The sequence below is a fragment of the Hyperoodon ampullatus genome (assembly GCF_949752795.1).
Source record: "Hyperoodon ampullatus genome assembly, chromosome: 2".
Lineage (NCBI taxonomy): Eukaryota > Metazoa > Chordata > Mammalia > Artiodactyla > Ziphiidae > Hyperoodon > Hyperoodon ampullatus.
In genome coordinates this window covers 114,248,642-114,266,746 of record NC_136915.1, presented here as the reverse complement: position 1 = coordinate 114,266,746, position 18,105 = coordinate 114,248,642, and the positions used below count along the sequence as shown (strand labels likewise).

Genomic DNA, 18,105 nt, shown 5'->3' with positions numbered 1-18,105 from the left:
CAATAAAGAGCACTTGCTCTATCCGAGCAGCAAACTTCATGCCATGCGGCCATCCCCTGGGCACTACAGCGAGCTAGTTTCGGCCACTCCCTTGGAATTCTCTCATGCCAGCTGTGGAATAATGCCCACTGTCTGGCACTGCCCCGCCAAGGGTTCCTGCCTTCCCCAACTGTGGCTTCCAGAAAACAGTAGCATTCGGTAGCAGCCCCCAACAGCGAGATGCCGGGAGAGAGGGAGGCACCTGGGGGAGAGCACCATTAGGGAGAGGCAGGAGGCAAGGAGGCCTCCAGGACTCTTCCCCAGTGCCCCTGGTTCCCGGAGCTGGGTATGTCTCCAGGGTGATTGGCAGCTCTTTGTTTCAGCCCCCACCTCACCGCCTGCCGGCCCCCCCTTCAACTCCCCCTTCCAGTCCCTCCGCCCCCCCGCTCCTGCTCTCCGCCTAGCCTTTTCCCCTCCCAGCCGCCTGCCTGCCAGGGGTAGTGAGCCGGCTGAGCGGCATGGAGACGCAGGAACTTCGGGGGGCCCTGGCTCTTCTCCTCCTTTGCACTTTCACATCTGCCAGTCAGGACCTCCAGGGTAAGCCTGTACCAATCTTCTTAGCCCCCTCTCTGCCTCCTCCCCATTTGCCCCCAGCCTAATAGCAGGGAGCATGTGGGCAAAAGGAGAGGGGAGAGTCCTGACACTGAATCAGAGAGAAGAGTTGATGAAGTTATGGCCCTTTGGGGAGGAGTTGACGCCACAAAGTGGTGTCAACTGGGAGTGAGTGGGAGCTGGCCAGGGTCAGCATGAGGCCAGGGCAGAGGACTCAGGAGCTGGATGCTAGCTAGGGCTGCCTGGCTGGGTTGGTGTCTGAGCAACCCCAGGCACCCCAGGGTTTGGGAGAGCAGCTCAAAGGTGGCTTCTCTCACCCCTGGGCTCCTGGCTGCCTAAGAACGGGATGGGGGGGTGGGGACCGAGAGGTCTGGGCCCTCCTGGAGGTCTGGTGGTAGGATAGGCCTGTGGCTGTGGGAGAGGTAGCTGGAGCAGATGACACAGGCACAGATTCTTTGCTGGCTGGAAGGGAAACCACAGATTGGCCAGGACGCAGGAGGCAGGGGAGCTGGGTCCTACGTTCCTGTAGGAGAGAGCCAGACAGTAGGAGGGTCGGAGCCTTCAGTGAGCAGCTGTTCTCATCCAGAGCAAGCGTGCTGAACCCCCAGGATGGGAGGAGGGGCACTAGGGTGTGGAATGAGCCAAACGCAGCCGTGTAAAGAGAAACTGCCTTCCTATTTCTGTGCTGTGGGCACCAGGTGCTACTCCTGCCTGGGATCAGCACAGTGACTCCTTTGCGCCACCTGGTGGGAGCATCTCGAGTTTGCGGGGTGCTGTTTCTGTATTTCCAAGTGAGCCTCAGGCCTGCTGGTTCCCAGAGTGGCAGTAAGGAAGGCACAATGCCTTGTCCCCTGATGGCGACAAGGGCTGAATTTCGAGGAGGTGACTAACACTATCGGGTGGTGATGAAGGATGCCCCACCCCCGAAGGCTCAGAGGAGAGAGCAGGCCTTAGCATTTGACAGGGGTCTGACCTTGATCATCCCTTCGTGACCAGTGATTGACCTGCTGACTGTGGGCGAGTCCCGGCAGATGGTAGCTGTGGTGGAGAAGATACGGACAGCCCTGCTCACTGCTGGGGACATCTATCTCTTGTCCACCTTCCGCCTGCCCCCCAAGCAGGGTGGTGTCCTCTTCGGCCTCTACTCTCGCCAAGACAACACACGATGGCTGGAGGCCTCTGTTGTGGGCAAGATCAACAAAGGTGACTGGTGGGCATCTCCTTTCCTGCCGTGGTGACCCCTTTGAGAACTCTGCCTCATCCCCACTCTCAGATCCCTCTTAATTCTCCTTGGGCTCCAGTGGGGACCGTGGACCCATCAGGCTGTGTCCAGGCACCAGGGGCACCTGGCGCTTAGGAGGTGCCTCAGGAGGCCAGGCACCCAAACAATAGGGTGAGGCATCTGTAGGAATGGGAGTTGTATGTGGGAATGCCTGGGGGGAGGGGAGGCATGTCTCTGTGCCCCAGAAGTGGTATCACTGTGTCCCAGGGATCTGAACTGTCTCAGATCACTGGGACGGTTCAGTGGGTACAGAACTAGCTGCCACCCTAGCAGGGGAGAGAGTGATCTGATGACACTGAAGACTAAGAAAGTCCTAGTCTTTGAATCAATTTGGAAAACATTTTTCGTGTACCTAATATGTACAAGGTGTTGAGAGATACATAGCTGGATAAGGAATGATAGCCCTAGAGATGTGGTATTCAGAAGAATTGATCCATCCCGTCTCTCAGCTGGGAGACGGGATGGGGGACAGTGCACATACTGACCTCCCCTTCTGGGCAGTGCTGGTGCGGTACCAGCGGGAGGATGGCAAAGTCCATGCAGTGAACCTACAGCAAGCAGGCCTGGCTGACGGGCGCACACACACGGCTCTCCTGCGACTCCGAGGTCCGTCCAGACCCAGCCCTGCCCTGCAGCTCTATGTGGATTGCAAACTGGGCGATCAGCATGCTGGCCTTCCGGCCCTGGCCCCCATCCCTCCAGCGGAAGTCAGTGGGCTGGAGATTAGGACGGGACAAAAGGCTTATTTGAGGATGCAGGTGAGCAGGAAAGGAGGACCCCCTGAGTGTCTATGAAACAGTTTGCACCGGTGGGAGGAAGAATTGGTAGGTCCTCCCACCCTACTCTGTTTCTGTCCCCCCAGGGCTTCGTGGAATCTATGAAAATGATTCTGGGCGGGTCCATGGCCCGGGTCGGAGCCCTGAGTGAGTGTCCGTTCCAGGGGGATGAGTCTATCCACAGTGCAGGTAACACAGACTTCTGTTAGCTGACATCCTGGACCCTGGGTCCTGTGATCTTTGGTCCCTCCCATCCTCTTGACCTCCCTCCCCCTTAACAGCAGTTCTTTCGGCACACCTATTCCTGGGGCTTCTGACTCTGTGGTCCCAAATCTCCTTCACCTCTGACTCTATGATCTCCAAATAATACCATCCCAGCAGGAGGTGTGGGTCAAAAAAATCTACTTTAAGGTCATCCCACCTACCAGCGTGGCCAGAAAAATAAAATGATCCAAAAAAAGAGTATAACTCTGAAGAACTCTGAGTGGGGGTGAGGAAGTTAGCTGCTTGGTCTTTCTTCGTTGACTGAGCTAAGCATCTTGAGTCTTTTTTAGCTCCCACTGGCATCTGTCACCTACCAGCCATTTCCCTAAGCATTGCCCATCTGGCTGGTCTCTCTAACAGGGATGCTCAGAGGCTCTTACCTAAATAAAATGTCCACTTCTCCCAGATATTTCAAAGAGCTCTTGTGGTGGAAGCTTGGGAGGGAGGAAATGGAATGTACTGGGGCCCTGGCCCTGCTTCGGGTCACCTCTCACTTGGATCCCTCCTGCCACTACCATGCCTAGGAACAGGAGGATTTGGGTTTCGACTATCTGTGAGGCAGCTCCCTTAGAGGGACCCTCATCCAGTGGAGGAGCACGTGCTGCTTGCGCGTCACCACTGCCCTCCTACCATTCGACACCACATCTTTATTCCAAGACTCCAGCCCTTTGTTCCTGTTCCCTCCTTCCTGCTCCTTACCAGCCAGGCCCCTCCTCACATGTCCACCCTCTGTGTTTTCTTGTCCTCTCTAGTGGCCAAAGCACTCCACTCCATCCTAGGTGAGTAGGCCTCGCTGAGGTGAAGGGGCATGAGGATGTGGGGGAGGAGCCGCTGCCTGAAACTAAGTCCTTTTCAGCCAGGAATGGGGTGGGGTTTAAAGATAGGTGGGCAGCAGTGGCAGCACCTGGCGTATTACCCAGAGAGGGCACGGGGCTGGTGCCCCAGTTCTGAGCCTCTCTGCACCCTGGACCCTGACAGGGGAGCAGACCAAGGCGCTGGTCACCCAACTCACCCTCTTCAACCAGATCCTGGTAGAGCTGCGGGATGACATCCGAGACCAGGTTTAGTGGGCCGGTGAAGGGTGGCGCTGATTCTGGGGTGGGGTGGCAGATGCCAAGAGCTGACTCCGCCCCATCCTTCTGTCTACCAGGTGAAAGAAATGTCCCTGATCCGAAACACCATCATGGAGTGTCAGGTGTGCGGTGAGTAGGAGTGTAGGGGAGGGCTCCAGGTGGCATCAGTGTGCTCCCCACCCCAGGGCTTTGGCCTCCACTTCTGGTGAATTAAATGGTGACTTGTAGGTGACTCTGACTGTGCCCGCCCCCCCGCCCAGGCTTCCACGAACAGCGTTCCCACTGCAGCCCCAACCCCTGCTTCCGAGGCGTGGACTGCATGGAAGTGTACGAGTACCCCGGCTACCGCTGTGGGCCCTGCCCCCCTGGCCTACAGGGCAACGGCACCCACTGCACAGACATCAATGAGGTGGGTGAGGACCCTTTCTGGAAGGGCACAGAAAGCTGGGGTGAGGGAGTTAGGAGAGGCCCAAGAAGGTGGGGTGAATGTTGGTCAGAAGCAGAGGAACCCTGGGTTTAGGAGAGGCTGGAGACCAGAAAAGACATATGAGAAGGAAGGGAGACAAGTCTGGGACGAAGACTGCAGGGCCACGCAGGGAAGGAGCTGGGAGAGTGGCAGGGGCATTTTGAGAGGGCTGGCTAGGAGGGAACCCACAGGAGGCTGGGGGTGGGATCAGAGCATAAATGAGGTTGGGGAGGGGAGGCCTGCAAACAGGGAGACCAGGAGCAGTGGTCCTGGGATCACAGGCAGGCGCCTGACCTCTTCTCACCTGGTCCCCAGTGTGCTCACGTGGACCCCTGTTTCCCGGGCTCCAGCTGCGTCAACACCATGCCTGGCTTCCACTGTGAAGCCTGTCCCCGAGGCTACAAAGGCACACGGGTGTCTGGTGTGGGCATCGACTACGCCCGGGCTAGCAAACAGGTCAGGTTGGGTAGAGTCCGTGGACAAAAGATCTTGGCTTTGCAGGGGTGGGGGGCTTCTGGGTTGGATGTGGAGCCCTTGTGATAAATGGGATGAGGCTCCTGGCTCATCTGCCAGCTTTGCACTGGTTTGGGGTCTGGGCTTCATGTCCATGTTCAAAGATAAGTCCACCCCAGTGCTCTCTCCTGTATCTGAGGAGACCCACCGTAGGTCTGGTTCTACCCAAAGTCTGCCCCTTCAGGTCTGCAACGATATTGATGAATGCAATGATGGTAACAATGGTGGCTGCGACCCAAACTCCATCTGCACCAATACTGTGGTGAGCTGAACGCCTGAGTGTCTGGGTGGTGGGAATGTGCAACCCCCTCTTCAGATTTCCTGCTTCCCCTCCTCCTTCCCTAGGACATTACATGTGGTAGGTGTTCAACACGGACCCGGTTTGGAATTCTGATTCCGCATCTTACTAGCCATGGCCTTTAGCAAGTTATTTACCTTTTCTGAGCCTCAGCATCCTCGCTTGAGAAGTGGGGCTATTACCCTCCTTGACAGGTTGTGAGGAGAACCTAAAGGAGATAAGTAATGGACCCGGCCTATTAGCTGTGAGGGTCCCTCCTACACCCCTCGGGGGATGGGGATGTTGCTGGTTGTGGTGGGCTGACCCTCCTTCCTGAGACACTGCCTCCCTACTCTTAGGGTTCTTTCAAGTGTGGTCCCTGTCGCTTGGGCTTCTTGGGCAACCAGAGCCAGGGGTGCTTCCCAGCCCGGACCTGCCACAGCCCGACCCACAGCCCCTGCCATGTCCACGCGCACTGTCTCTTTGAACGCAATGGTGCAGTGACCTGCTCGGTGAGCTAGGCCTGGGGCTTGGAAGCAAAGGGGTGTGTGTGTGACCATGTTTAGGGACTGGTATGGGGGCTTGCGTGGGAAAGGGAGGTGGGCCCGGGCCCAGAAACTGGTTGGTGAAAATAGAGCCTGAAGAGGGTGAGGTGTGGGGAGCCAGCCCAGACCACTAACTCCCACCCTTTGTGTTGCCCCAGTGTAACGTGGGCTGGGCTGGGAACGGGAATGTGTGTGGACCCGACACGGACATCGATGGCTACCCAGACCAGGCACTGCCCTGCATGGACAACAACAAACACTGCAAGCAGGTGCAGGGGGCAGGCGGGCGATGAGCAGGATAGGGCACCTCAGGCTGGGATAGGACAGAACTCATCCATCCATTTCCTCCCCCTGACCTTTAGGACAACTGCCTTCTGACACCCAACTCTGGGCAGGAAGATGCTGATAACGACGGTGTGGGGGACCAGTGTGATGATGATGCTGACGGGGACGGGATCAAGAATGTTGAGGTGGCTCCCAGATGTCCTGACCTTTCCAGCTTCTCTGTGACGCTGTTGCCTTGTCCCATAACCCTGTTCTCCATTGGCCACTGGCAGCTCCTGAGGAGGGGCCCTAATACTCCACGTTAGGGAGCCATAAGCCTGGTGCCCACCATGAGGTGGACCACAGGGAAGTTGGGTGGGTGGCACGGAGCCAAGCAGGTGGGTCATCACAGGAGTGGTGATTGTAGACAAGGGTACAGGGATGAGGAAGGTGCGAGGTGGCCAGTGGTTCAAGGGAGGCCTGACTCTTTCCCTCCCACCCCAGGACAACTGCCGGCTGTTTCCCAACAAGGACCAGCAAAACTCAGATACAGATTCATTTGGTGATGCCTGTGACAACTGCCCCAACGTTCCCAACAATGACCAGAAAGACACAGATGGCAATGGGGAAGGGGATGCCTGTGACAACGACGTGGATGGGGATGGTGCAGGCCTGGGGCTGAGGGGGGGAGGCTGGGAAACCTCTTAAGAATTTGGATATGGTGGGAATGAAGCGGGGAGGCTGAGAATTTGGGAAGGGCAATGCTTGGGGGAAGTCAGCCTGGGTGAGAGATTACCTGTGGCAGATGTCAGTGGGAACGTGAGGGAGGGTGTGGGGTTAGGCAGGGAGTGGGCAAGAGGATAAGACAAGCTACAGGCAGATTTCCTGACCAGCTGTCCTCTGGATGGGAGATAGAGCTCAGGGCTTTCACCAACCTGGAAGACAGAGTGATACGTTCTAGTGATAACCTTGTGTTACCTGCATATCTTCTAGGCATCCCCAATGGATTGGACAATTGCCCTAAAGTCCCCAACCCCCTGCAGACAGACAGGGATGAGGACGGGGTGGGAGATGCTTGCGACAGCTGCCCTGAAATGAGCAATCCCACCCAGGTACAGGGGAATGGAGAGGGCAGGGAAGGGGTGGGACGACTGGTGGATGAAGCCCAGCCCTTTGGATGGGAAGTGGTCAGGTCACCCTCTTTAGAGTTATCAAGAGGAGATGGTGAGAATGGGTCCCTCTCTCTCAGACAGATGCAGACAGCGACCTGGTGGGGGATGTCTGTGACACCAATGAAGACAGGTAGGGTTTTGGCCAAGAGATGGAAGGTTAGGAGATACTTTACTTTCCTCTAGTATGTTCTCAATTCCCTCTAGGGTCTAACTTTAACTCTCCACTACTATCGAGTAGCAGGTCATTCCCATAGTCTACCTTCCATTCTTACTGCTGGACCTTCACCTCATCTGGCTGACTGCAAGGGGTCTGGCTGAATGGAGGGTAAACCGCAGAGAGACTCCTAAGCAGAAGAGTGGGGAAGGATGTGGTACCTTTAAAAGCCTTTATTAGGTGCCTCTTTTTCCGGACAGTGATGGCGATGGACATCAGGACACTAAGGACAATTGCCCACAGCTGCCCAACAGCTCCCAGCTGGACTCAGACAATGATGGACTTGGAGATGAGTGTGATGGGGACGATGACAATGATGGTGTCCCAGATTACGTGCCTCCTGGTCCTGATAACTGTCGCCTGGTACCTAATCCCAATCAGAAGGACTCAGATGGTAAGGCTGGAGTCCCCAGAGGATTGGGCTGGCATGGGCTTTGCCCAGGGAGAAGTGGCAGGCCTTGCTGGGGAGTGAGGGAAGGCAGGGTGGTGGAGAGAGGTCAACATCTCAAGGCCCGAGAGGTGGTAGTGTTGGCTACTGGCAGTGGCCAGGGCCTTCCTGAGCACCTGGCTTCATCCTGCCCAGGCAATGGCGTTGGTGATGTGTGTGAGGATGATTTTGACAATGATGCAGTGGATGACCCCCTGGATGTGTGCCCTGAAAGTGCAGAGGTAACCCTCACGGATTTTCGGGCCTATCAGACCGTCGTCCTGGATCCTGAGGGTGATGCTCAGATTGACCCAAACTGGGTCGTGCTCAACCAGGTACTAGGGCAGTGGGCTGGGCGGGTGCTGTCAGGCCAGACTAGCAAGCAGGGCCTAAGGAGGGCAGCACACCTGGACCAGGGCTTTTGTCTTTACTGCATACCACCAGGGCATGGAAATCGTTCAGACCATGAACAGTGACCCCGGCCTGGCAGTTGGTATGTAAGGGACACCCAATTCAACAATTTCAATGACTTCCAAATGGAGGGGTCCTACAGGCAGAGGATGGAGCCACACATTTAGCAGGCATCCCTTCCCATCCCCACCCCACAATGGGCATCAGTAGCTTTGCTGCCCCTGACTCTGATCCCACCCACCCACCTGCCCCCAGGATATACAGCCTTCAATGGTGTGGACTTTGAAGGCACCTTCCATGTGAACACAGTGACTGATGATGACTACGCAGGCTTTCTCTTCAGCTATCAAGACAGCGGCCGCTTCTACGTGGTCATGTGGAAGCAAACGGAGCAGACCTACTGGCAGGCCACACCTTTCCGGGCTGTTGCCCAGCCCGGGCTACAGCTCAAGGTCCTGCAGCTGCCCAGATTCCCCAATCCAGGGCCCTTTCCCAAAGGCTCCCCCACCAACCCTGGGGCCTCCCCCACTGCCTGAGTAGGGGGAACCCTCTTACCCAGACATCTGGCTTGGAGGTTGGCTCCCTGGGGCTCCAGAATATTCTCCTGACTCCCTTTTCCACCTGCACTTACCAACCTGCTGTCTTCCCTCGGTCGGGTCCTGGGGTTGACCCACTGTGTTTGCCGATGCCCCCTAGGCAGTGACATCAGTGTCTGGCCCAGGCGAGCACCTCAGGAATGCCCTGTGGCATACAGGTCACACCCCTGATCAGGTACGGCTGCTGTGGACTGACCCACGAAATGTGGGCTGGCGTGACAAGACTTCCTACCGCTGGCAGCTGCTGCACCGGCCTCAAGTTGGCTACATTCGGTGAGGGGAGGGGCTGAGCCCTCCCAAGGGACCCCAGGCCCAGCCTTTCCTTCACCTCTAGCTGGGACTCCCCAGTGACCTCCCCTCTACTCAGTGCCTTGGTGCCATTGGGCCCAGACTGGGACCACTTCTCTCTACCTCCCCTCTCACCACAGACTCGGCTGTCCTGGCCCTGCTTTCTTCCTAACACCAGGCAGCTTGGGCTCTGGTGCTGGTGCTGCCGAGGACCTATAAGCAATGTTGGGCAAGTCCTTCTTTTTCTGTGCCCCATTTCCCCCTCTGTAAAATGAGGGTGCGTCTGGGAGCCTCCAAACCCCAGGCCAGTCTGTGGAGAGGCACCACATCCAGCCCCATCACTGGTATAGCCCAGAACCTGCCTCATCAAAGTGTCTGACCTGGAAGGGATCATCATTTACAGAAGAGCTAATGGAAACCCAGACCCCACACCTCTTAGTAGTGAGGCTGAGGCTTCTCAGTTCAGCACTCTGTCCACAACTTTGCATTTCCTATTTGGTGGGGATGACAGGGAAGGGAGGGGCAATGGCCAAGAGCCCAGAGTGCAGGGACTTGGGTTGGTTCCCCTTTAAGGTGTCTGGGGCTGCGGGGTGCCAGGACAGGGGATGGGGGGGGTGGACTAGAGCCTGGGAAGCGGGTGACTTCACCCCCCAGCCCATTGTACTCATCGTCATGGCAACCCAATCCTCGCTTGGAATGCGGCTGGTGCTTTGAGATGCAAAGGGGGCTGGACAAAGAGCCAGGGGCCTCAGGCCTGAGAAAAGCACCCCCCTTCCCTCCCCTTTCCTTCCTCCCTTTTCCCCACCTCCCTTCTCTCTCAGGCCTGGTGAATCCAAGGGGGGTTGGGGATGAACAGGGCTAGGTCATGGTGGCACAGTGCCCACTGGCACCCTAGCACCAATGGACACCCCTATCCTGGACAGGGTGAAGCTTTATGAGGGTTCCCAGCTAGTGGCCGATTCTGGGGTGATCATTGACACATCCATGCGAGGGGGGCGTCTTGGTGTATTCTGCTTCTCCCAAGAAAACATCATTTGGTCCAATCTCCAGTATCGATGCAATGGTGAGCCTCCAGACGGAGATCAGCCTGACCTCTCCTGCCTTCATGGGAGTTACTTCTTCTGACCTTAGTCATATCTCCTTTCTCAGACACAGTGCCCGAGGACTTTGAGCCATTCCGGAGGCAGCTGCTCCAGGAAAGAGTGTGAAGAGGTGGCCACCGGCTTCAGAATCCTGATTTTAGACCCTCAGGCCTTGGGGTCCATCCTGGAGACCCTGGGGTCTAATTTACAGCCCCTCAGCCAAACACAGAACCTCCTCTGGCACCCATCAGTTCAGCCCCAGAGGTGTGGTGACCCCACTGTTCAGGACATGAGAAGTTTTTGAGGGGTATTTCTCAGGCATTAACGCCAGGAAAGACAACAGCACGTTGCCATAAAGTTCCAATTGTTTTCTAAGCCAGTGCAATTACTTATTTTAGGGATTTTGCCGGGATAGTGTGGGGAGCAGGAAAAAACCTGAGGCGGGGAGAGGACTAGCAGAATGGAAGTTAGAGATCTAGAGGAAATTTGGCTGAGTTTGGGGCACGGTGAGGAAGGTGCTGGACGGGGGTTAGGTGAAGGACGGAGGTTAGGTGAAGGATGGGGTGGTGGTCGGAGGATGGCTAAAGTCCTCCCAGCCCCACTTACTCACGGTGGCAGCGGCGACACTCCAGTCTATCTTAGAGCAGCCGGGTTCGAGAGCCAGGAGGGCTGGGGCTGCCCCGCTCGGGGTGAGGGGGAGGCCGGGGGGCCGAGGGGGCCGGAGGCCGGGACGAGTGCAATATTGGCGGGGGAAAGAACAACACTGCACCGCGTCCCGTCCCTCCCGCCCGCCCGGGGCCCGGAATCCCGCTCTCCACCGCCTGAAGCCGGACCAGCCCGAGAACCCGGGACGCGCTGGGGAGTTAGGTTCACCTTGGAGGCCAGAGAGACTTGGCGCCCGGAAGAGGGTGAAGGGGGTGGTAAGGGGAGGGAGAAGGGGAGAAGGGGAGACCGCGATATCCCGGAAGGCCGCTTTCAGACGCCGGGGCGTTGCGCGCGCTTGCTCTTTAAATACTCAGACTGCGCGGCGCGGAGCCGTCGCCATGGTGACGCGTGTCCCAGCAACCGAACTGAATGGCTATTGCCTGGCAACGCCAGGGGTTGAAGTTTTGGGGCCTCCCACCTAGATACTCGCCCTTTCTCTAGCCGGCGGGTGGGAGTGCTTCCCCGCCTCCGGCCCGCGCCCGGGCGCGATGACGTAAACGCCCTCCGGCCCCGAGCCCGCCCCCAGGTCCGGCTGCCGCACAATGCCGCGCCGAGCCGGCGGAGTTGCGCGCGTCTGGGAGCTGTGGTGCTTCTCCTCTTCCCCGGCTTCCCTGCAATCCTGCCGCACCGAAGTGTTCTTAAAATTCATTTCCCAATCTGTATTCTTTGGGGCTAAGAATTGTTTCCTAATGGGGACGTAATTGCTTCTGTCGGTCTAGACCGCAACCCAGGACCTCCAGATGGGACTCGATAAGCTCCATGTGCGCCGTTGTGGCCCCAAATACTCCTTGGTCCCACGTGTTTCTGCCCTTCAGAATATCACTTGGTCTTCCAAATCATGCGCGCTCACAAATGGTTTTGCACCACCCCCATCACCTTGTGCCCACCGGCCCCAAATACCACTTTGCTCCGCAAAGGATAGTTCCGTGCCCCTAAATACCATTCTGTCGCCCCACCTATTCTCTGCCTCATAAATACGTAACTAATCTGTCCCATTCTCCCTCCCACATTCCGCTGCCCTCTCCAAATACCTCGGTGCCCCTTCCGTGTTAACTCAGGATTCCACCCACTTAGCGCCATTTCCTCCAGACACCGCCCCCACGCGCCTGAGTCCCTTCCTAAAGCTCCAGCCCCTCCGTCGATGGTACAGTGTGTTCCTCCCCTTCTCTGTCCAAGCCACTGCTTCTTCTTCCGGCCCGGGCCTGCCCTCCCCAGCCTCTCTCTGCCCCAACTTAGGCAGCGCCACCCAACCTCCTCTCCCCGGACGAGGCAGCCCCTCAGCCCGCTCGGGCAGGCCCGGTGAAGCTCCCGGTGACCGCTAGAGGGCAGGAGAGCCCGGCCAGCGAGCCGCCGCTACAAGGTGGAGGACTGGGAAAGCAAAGACCCTAGGGTTCCGCCGAACCCAGATTTCATATTTCTTTAACTGGAAATTTCTTCCCCCTTCCCCTTCTCGGGAGAAAGTCAAAGAAGGAACTCAGGCTGCTGGAAAGGCCGGCAGGGGCCTGGACTGTGGGTTTCAGTGTAGAACCGTGTGTGGAACGGGACAGGAAGCGGTTAGAAGAGTGGGGCTGTTGCGGGAAGTAGTGGGGTGGAGGGGGTCCAAAACTAGCACCTAGTTTACTCATTATCGAGCCTTCCCCTTCCTTCTCAGCCCCCAGAGTGGGACTCCAAGGGACCCAGGGAGAATGGGGCAATGGTGCGGGGGACCTGAGGATGAGCTTCCCGGCTTTGACCTAGCCCACTTTCTCTGTTACCTTTCTCACCTTGTCTGTTGTCCTGGGGCTAAAATAGGACCATGGGGACCCAGGTCAGGTTCCAGACTCCCTCCACCGCCTTCTGGAGCCAGGGAGTGGTTGGTGAAAGGGGGAGGCCAGTTGGAAAACAAACAGGTTGTCAGAGGGTTGAGTGATTGGAGCCCACGTACCCTGTTTGAGGGGCCAGGAATGGCTGGGGAGGAAGAGGAAGAGGAAGAGGTAGGAGGTAGGGAAAGGGGGAGGAGGCGGAGCTTTGTCACCTGTCACCTGCTCTGGCTGAGCCTAGGGCGGGCGGGGGACCGGTATAAAGCAGCAGGCGCCTGTGCCTGCTCCACCTCATGCGCACTGCCCGCCTGAGTCTGTTCTGCCCCCTCCCCACCACTTGGCCAACACCATGACACCGGACATCCAGGCCCCTTTCTTCTTCCTGCTGCTGCTATTCCAAGTGCTTACAGGTGAGGGGCGCAAGGTGGGGAGGGGGTCTTCCCAGCCTTTCTGTGGGTTTTGCTTCCTGGGAGATGGCATCCAAGAGGCAGAAGTTGCAGACAGGGGTGGCCCAGTCTGTGCCAGAATAAAGAATAAAGGAGTGAGGCTAAGGACAGGCTGAGAAGAGACAGCCCCCCAGGAGAGTGGGTGCCAGGGGCAGGCGAACGTCCTGAAAAGAAGTCTGGAGGGGGTGGGGGTGGAGTCAGGAGAGGTAAATCTTAGGAGTGGAGAAACCCGACAAGCCAGGAGCAGACAGATATGGGAAGAAGGAGGGAGGCTGCCAGCAGGGAGGGAGGAGGAGGGCTGACCTAGGGGCCACTCCCCAAATCCTCCTGGCATTACTTCTTCAGATGCCAGAGAATGTATTTTCTCCTTGTGCTGATTTGTCCCCCAACCCAACTCTGTAACCTCAACTTCTGACAGCTGCCACCAACCCTACACTAACAATCTTTCTTACAGCCTCTGATACAACCCCAAACAGTAGTACACAGGCTTTGAGTAACCAAAGCTCTGCCTCAACCTCTGCTGCCTCTCCGGTCCACAGTGGCGCCTCACCCTGGGCCACCAGTGGCGCCTCACCTCCGAGCACCAGCCCTGCCTCAGGCTCGGCTGCCTCTCCAGTCCACGGTGACACCCCACCCGCCAGGCCCAGTGGCGCCTCACCTCCGAGCACCAGCCCTGCCTCAGGCTCGGCTGCCTCTCCGGTCCACGGTGCCACCTCACCCCGGGCCACCAGTGGCGCCTCACCTCCGAGCACCAGCCCTGACTCAGGCTCGGCTGCCTCTCCGGTCCACGGTGGCACCTCATCCCGGGCCACCAGTGGCGCCTCACCTCCGAGCACCAGCCCTGCCTCAGGCTCGGCTGCCTCTCCGGTCCATGGTGGCGCCTCACCCTGGGCCACCAGTGGCGCCTCACCTCCGAGCACCAGCCCTGCCTCAGACTCGGCAGCCTCTCCGGTCCACGGTGACACCTCACCCACCAGGCCCAGTGGTGCCTCACCTCTGAGCACCAGCCCTGACTCAGGCTCGGCTGCCTCTCCGGTCCACGGTGGCACCTCACCCTGGGCCACCAGTGGCGCCTCACCTCCGAGCACCAGCCCTGCCTCAGGCTCGGCTGCCTCTCTGGTCCACGGTGGCACCTCACCCTGGGCCACCAGTGGCGCCTCACCTCCGAGCACCAGCCCTGACTCAGGCTCGGCTGCCTCTCCGGTCCACGGTGGCACCTCACCCCGGGCCACCAGTGGCGCCTCACCTCCGAGCACCAGCCCTGCCTCAGGCTCGGCTGCCTCTCTGGTCCACGGTGGCACCTCACCCTGGGCCACCAGTGGCGCCTCACCTCCGAGCACCAGCCCTGACTCAGGCTCGGCTGCCTCTCCGGTCCATGGTGGCACCTCACCCTGGGCCACCAGTGGCGCCTCGCCTCCGAGCACCAGCCCTGCCTCTGGCTCGGGTGTCTCTCCGGTCCACGGTGACACCTCACCCGCCAGGCCCAGTGGCGCCTCACCTCCGAGCACCAGCCCTGACTCAGGCTCGGCTGCCTCTCCGGTCCACGGTGGCACCTCACCCCGGGCCACCAGTGGCGCCTCACCTCCGAGCACCAGCCCTGCCTCAGGCTCGGCTGCCTCTCTGGTCCACGGTGGCACCTCACCCTGGGCCACCAGTGGCGCCTCACCTCCGAGCACCAGCCCTGACTCAGGCTCGGCTGCCTCTCCGGTCCACGGTGGCACCTCACCCCGGGCCACCAGTGGCGCCTCACCTCCGACCACCAGTCCTGCCTCACGATCAGTTATTACAGCACACGAGGGCACCTCTTCTAAGGTTACCATGACCCAAGCCAGCAAGGGCACTCCATCCACAGTTCCCAGCTCTTATACTCCCACCATTTCTGCCAGCCACACTACCAGGACAATTGCCAGCAGCACTAACCAGAGCATAGTACCTCCCACCTCCTCCAATCATAAGACTTCTCAGCAGTTGCCTATTAGGGTCTCCCTGTTCTTCCTGTCTTTTCGCATTACGAACCTCCAGTTTAACTCTTCCCTGGAAAATCCCAGCACCAGCTACTACCAGAAGCTGCAGAGAAGCATTTCTGTATTGGTGAGTAGCTGCCTTTCCTCCACCGTGCTCCCCTGAAGCAGCCTTCAGAACTCTTTGAAGACCTTGCATCAAAACTTAGTCCTTTCCCTCTCACCCCAGTTTGTGCAGACTTATAAACAAGAGGATTTTCTGGGCCTCTCAGACATCGAGTTCAGGTACAGTTCTGGGTGTGGACTCTATGTGGGATGGGTGGATGTTGTCTTGACTGTGGGAGGGGCTGGTGTGCTTGTGGTTGCGGGGCATGGGTGGTGTGCTGACCCAGAAGCTGGGACCCATGGCTGAGTTGCCTGTTTCTCTCTGACCAGCCCAGGATCTGTGGTGATAAAATTAACTTTGGTCTTCCGAGAGGGTACCACTGCCCACAACGTGGAGAGACAGCTTGGTCAGCTTGAAGCAGCAGCAGTCAAATATAAACTGATCATCAGTGGAGTTAGTGGTGAGACCACTTCCCCAGCTGCCAGCGAACACCACACTGCCCGGGACCCTCTCTCTCTCCAGCATCTGGATTCCTGCTTTTCCTCTTGGCACTAATACGGGGAGGGTCACCTCATTTGAGAGAGTGCTCTGACCGCTGCTTTTCCTTTTAGTGCGTGATACATCATTTCCTTCCTCTGCCCAGTCTGGGTCTGGGGTGCCTGGGTGGGGCATTGCCCTGCTGGTACTGGCCTGTGTTCTGGTTGCCCTGGCCATCATTTATCTCATTGCCCTGGTAAGTGCTCAGTCCCCAGCCCTGACCATAGTCCCTCTGCTAGAAGGAACCCCCATGCCCCCCATTACCTCCTATCTCCCCAGGTTGTGTGTCAGTGCAGACAAACGAACTATGCGCAGCTGGACCTCTTTCCAATCCGAGATGCCTACCATCCTATGAGCGAGTACCCCACCTACCACACCCATGGGCGCTATGTGCCCCCTGGCAGTACCAAACGGAGCCCCTTTGAGGAGGTGAGGATGGCGGAAGGAGGCAGAGGCTTTGGCTGGCAGGGGTTCTGAAAGGGTGCTGGGAAAGCCCAAAGAACTTAGAAGAGGCGAGAGTGACAGTAGGCAGTGAGGGCCTGACAAGGCTGGGGTTGGAGGTCAGGCGAGTTCTGGGGGAAAGGCCTTGGTAAGAGACCATGGAAGAAGGGGGACCTCAGTAGGGGGTGCCCCCACTACCAGCACTCCCAGAAGAGCATTCACTGCTCTGCTGAACTGGTGCCAGGGCTGTTCACTGGGATGCCCAGAGGCGAAATGAGTGGGGCACTGCGCCCAGGGGAGCCCTTCATGGGAGGAGCACCTGTGCCCCAGCTTGTCTCCTAAGAATGGAGGGTAGATTGAGACAGACTAGTGGGGAGGAGGGGTCTCTGAATTGGGGAAGAAGTCTCACCAAGCCAGGTAAGCCTGGGTGCCGGGGGAGGGGGAGGTTCTTGGGAATCTCCGGAGAAGCACAGACCCCTCCTCCCTCTTTCTTCCTTTCCCTCCAGGACCTAGTAAATAATTACTTGGCCACCTGGGGCTGGAAAGCCACTCCAAGTGGGGGAGGGGAGAGGAGTTTCCTTTTCTTGACCCCATTTTTCCTCCCCCTGGGGACTTCCTTCTTCCAGTTTTACAGACACACACACACCTCCTTGGGCTGGAGGAGCAGAGAATAGAGGGAAAAAGGGGCAGAAGGGGAAAGCAGGGGGAGCTGATAAGAGCCGAGGGGAGGGAGGGAAGGGGAGCTCGAGGAGGAGGAGGAGGAGGAGGAGGAGGAGGAGTGGCCCTGTTTACAGTCACCTGGCTGCCGGTGGTGACCAGCAGGTGCTCTCTCCAAATTAACCCTTTGAGAGCTAGTCGGCGCCTGGACCATTCACCCCAGCCACGGGGTGCCATCCAGGGGCCTTGGGGAGGAAGCTTCTCCCAGGAAAGCTTCTGCCCCTCACCCTGGATCCCTTCTCCCCCTACCTAGGTTTCTGCAGGCAACGGTGGCAGCACTCTCTCTTACGCGAACCTGGCAGCCACTTCCGCCAACCTGTAGGGGCACGTTGCCTGCTGAACATCCAGCCAGCTCCGACTGCCTCCCTGGGTTTCTTCACTGCTGCAGCCCCCGCCTTACCCCCAACTCTGCTCTGGGCTGGTGAGCTGGGCGTTCAGGTGGGCTGCCTCCCTCACAGGCCCCACCAAGTCCCCTAACCCATCTTAGCCCTGGCGAAGCCCATCTGAGCCCCTGGGGACAAGCCTGAGGCAGTGGCTCCCAGGAGGACTGGCCCGGACAGGTGGGAGATGGGAGTGGGAACCTGAACATGGCTGAATAAAACTCGGGCCTCCTCTGCGCTGACCGCCAACTTTTTTTTTTTTTGCGGTACGCGGGCCTCTCACTGTTGTGGCCTCTCCCGTTGCGGAGCACAGGCTCCGGACGCGCAGGCTCAGCGGCCATGGCTCACGGGCCCAGCCGCTCCGCGGCATGTGGGATCTTCCCGGACCGGGGCACGAACCCGTGTCCCCTGCATCGGCAAGCGGACTCTCAACCACTGCGCCACCAGGGAAGCCCAACCGCCAACTTTTGATCTGTCTTCTGTGACCTGCTGATAGAGGGGCGGTCAAAATGTGTGTGAGGGGGTCTGGAAGAGGCCTTGGGAAAGGAGAGGGAGGAAAGAAGGCCAGAAGGAGCGGGGTTCACTTGAGAAGTAGGTGACATTGGGGCGCAGGAGTGCTTGGTGGAAGAACTCGAGTCACCTCTGTCACCTCTCCTGCATGGCTGGCGGCTCAAGAGGAAGGAGGAACTGAAACCCGGCGGCTCCATCGGCCAGCGTGACCCGGCTCCGCCCGCACGCACGCCCGTAGCTCTCCCCTTTCCCCGGGCCTGGG

The 18,105-nt window shown here is 58.4% G+C and overlaps 1 protein-coding gene across 8 annotated transcripts; it reads left to right on the top strand.

Moving 5' to 3' along the window:
- Positions 1-497: 497 nt before the first annotated feature.
- THBS3 (thrombospondin 3) lies at positions 498-10,543 on the top strand (the record flags this gene model as incomplete). Of its 8 annotated transcripts, none has more annotated exons than XM_079728524.1 (23): positions 498-576; positions 1,588-1,794; positions 2,375-2,631; positions 2,736-2,838; positions 3,666-3,692; positions 3,892-3,974; positions 4,064-4,115; positions 4,247-4,395; positions 4,768-4,908; positions 5,150-5,227; positions 5,602-5,754; positions 5,946-6,056; positions 6,150-6,257; positions 6,556-6,715; positions 7,045-7,163; positions 7,301-7,353; positions 7,638-7,831; positions 8,021-8,199; positions 8,309-8,357; positions 8,531-8,727; positions 8,972-9,144; positions 10,083-10,222; positions 10,309-10,543. In XM_079728524.1, the coding sequence occupies 23 exons, from the start codon at positions 498-500 to the stop codon at positions 10,365-10,367; spliced, it is 2,871 nt and encodes a 956-aa protein (XP_079584650.1). In that variant the 3' UTR covers positions 10,368-10,543. The 8 variants fall into 8 exon arrangements, with proteins under 8 accessions (XP_079584650.1, XP_079584647.1, XP_079584649.1 ...); XM_079728521.1 differs by having other exon boundaries at positions 7,045-7,193; XM_079728523.1 differs by lacking the exon at positions 3,666-3,692 and having other exon boundaries at positions 2,736-2,832; positions 3,859-3,974.
- Positions 10,544-18,105: the final 7,562 nt, after the last annotated feature.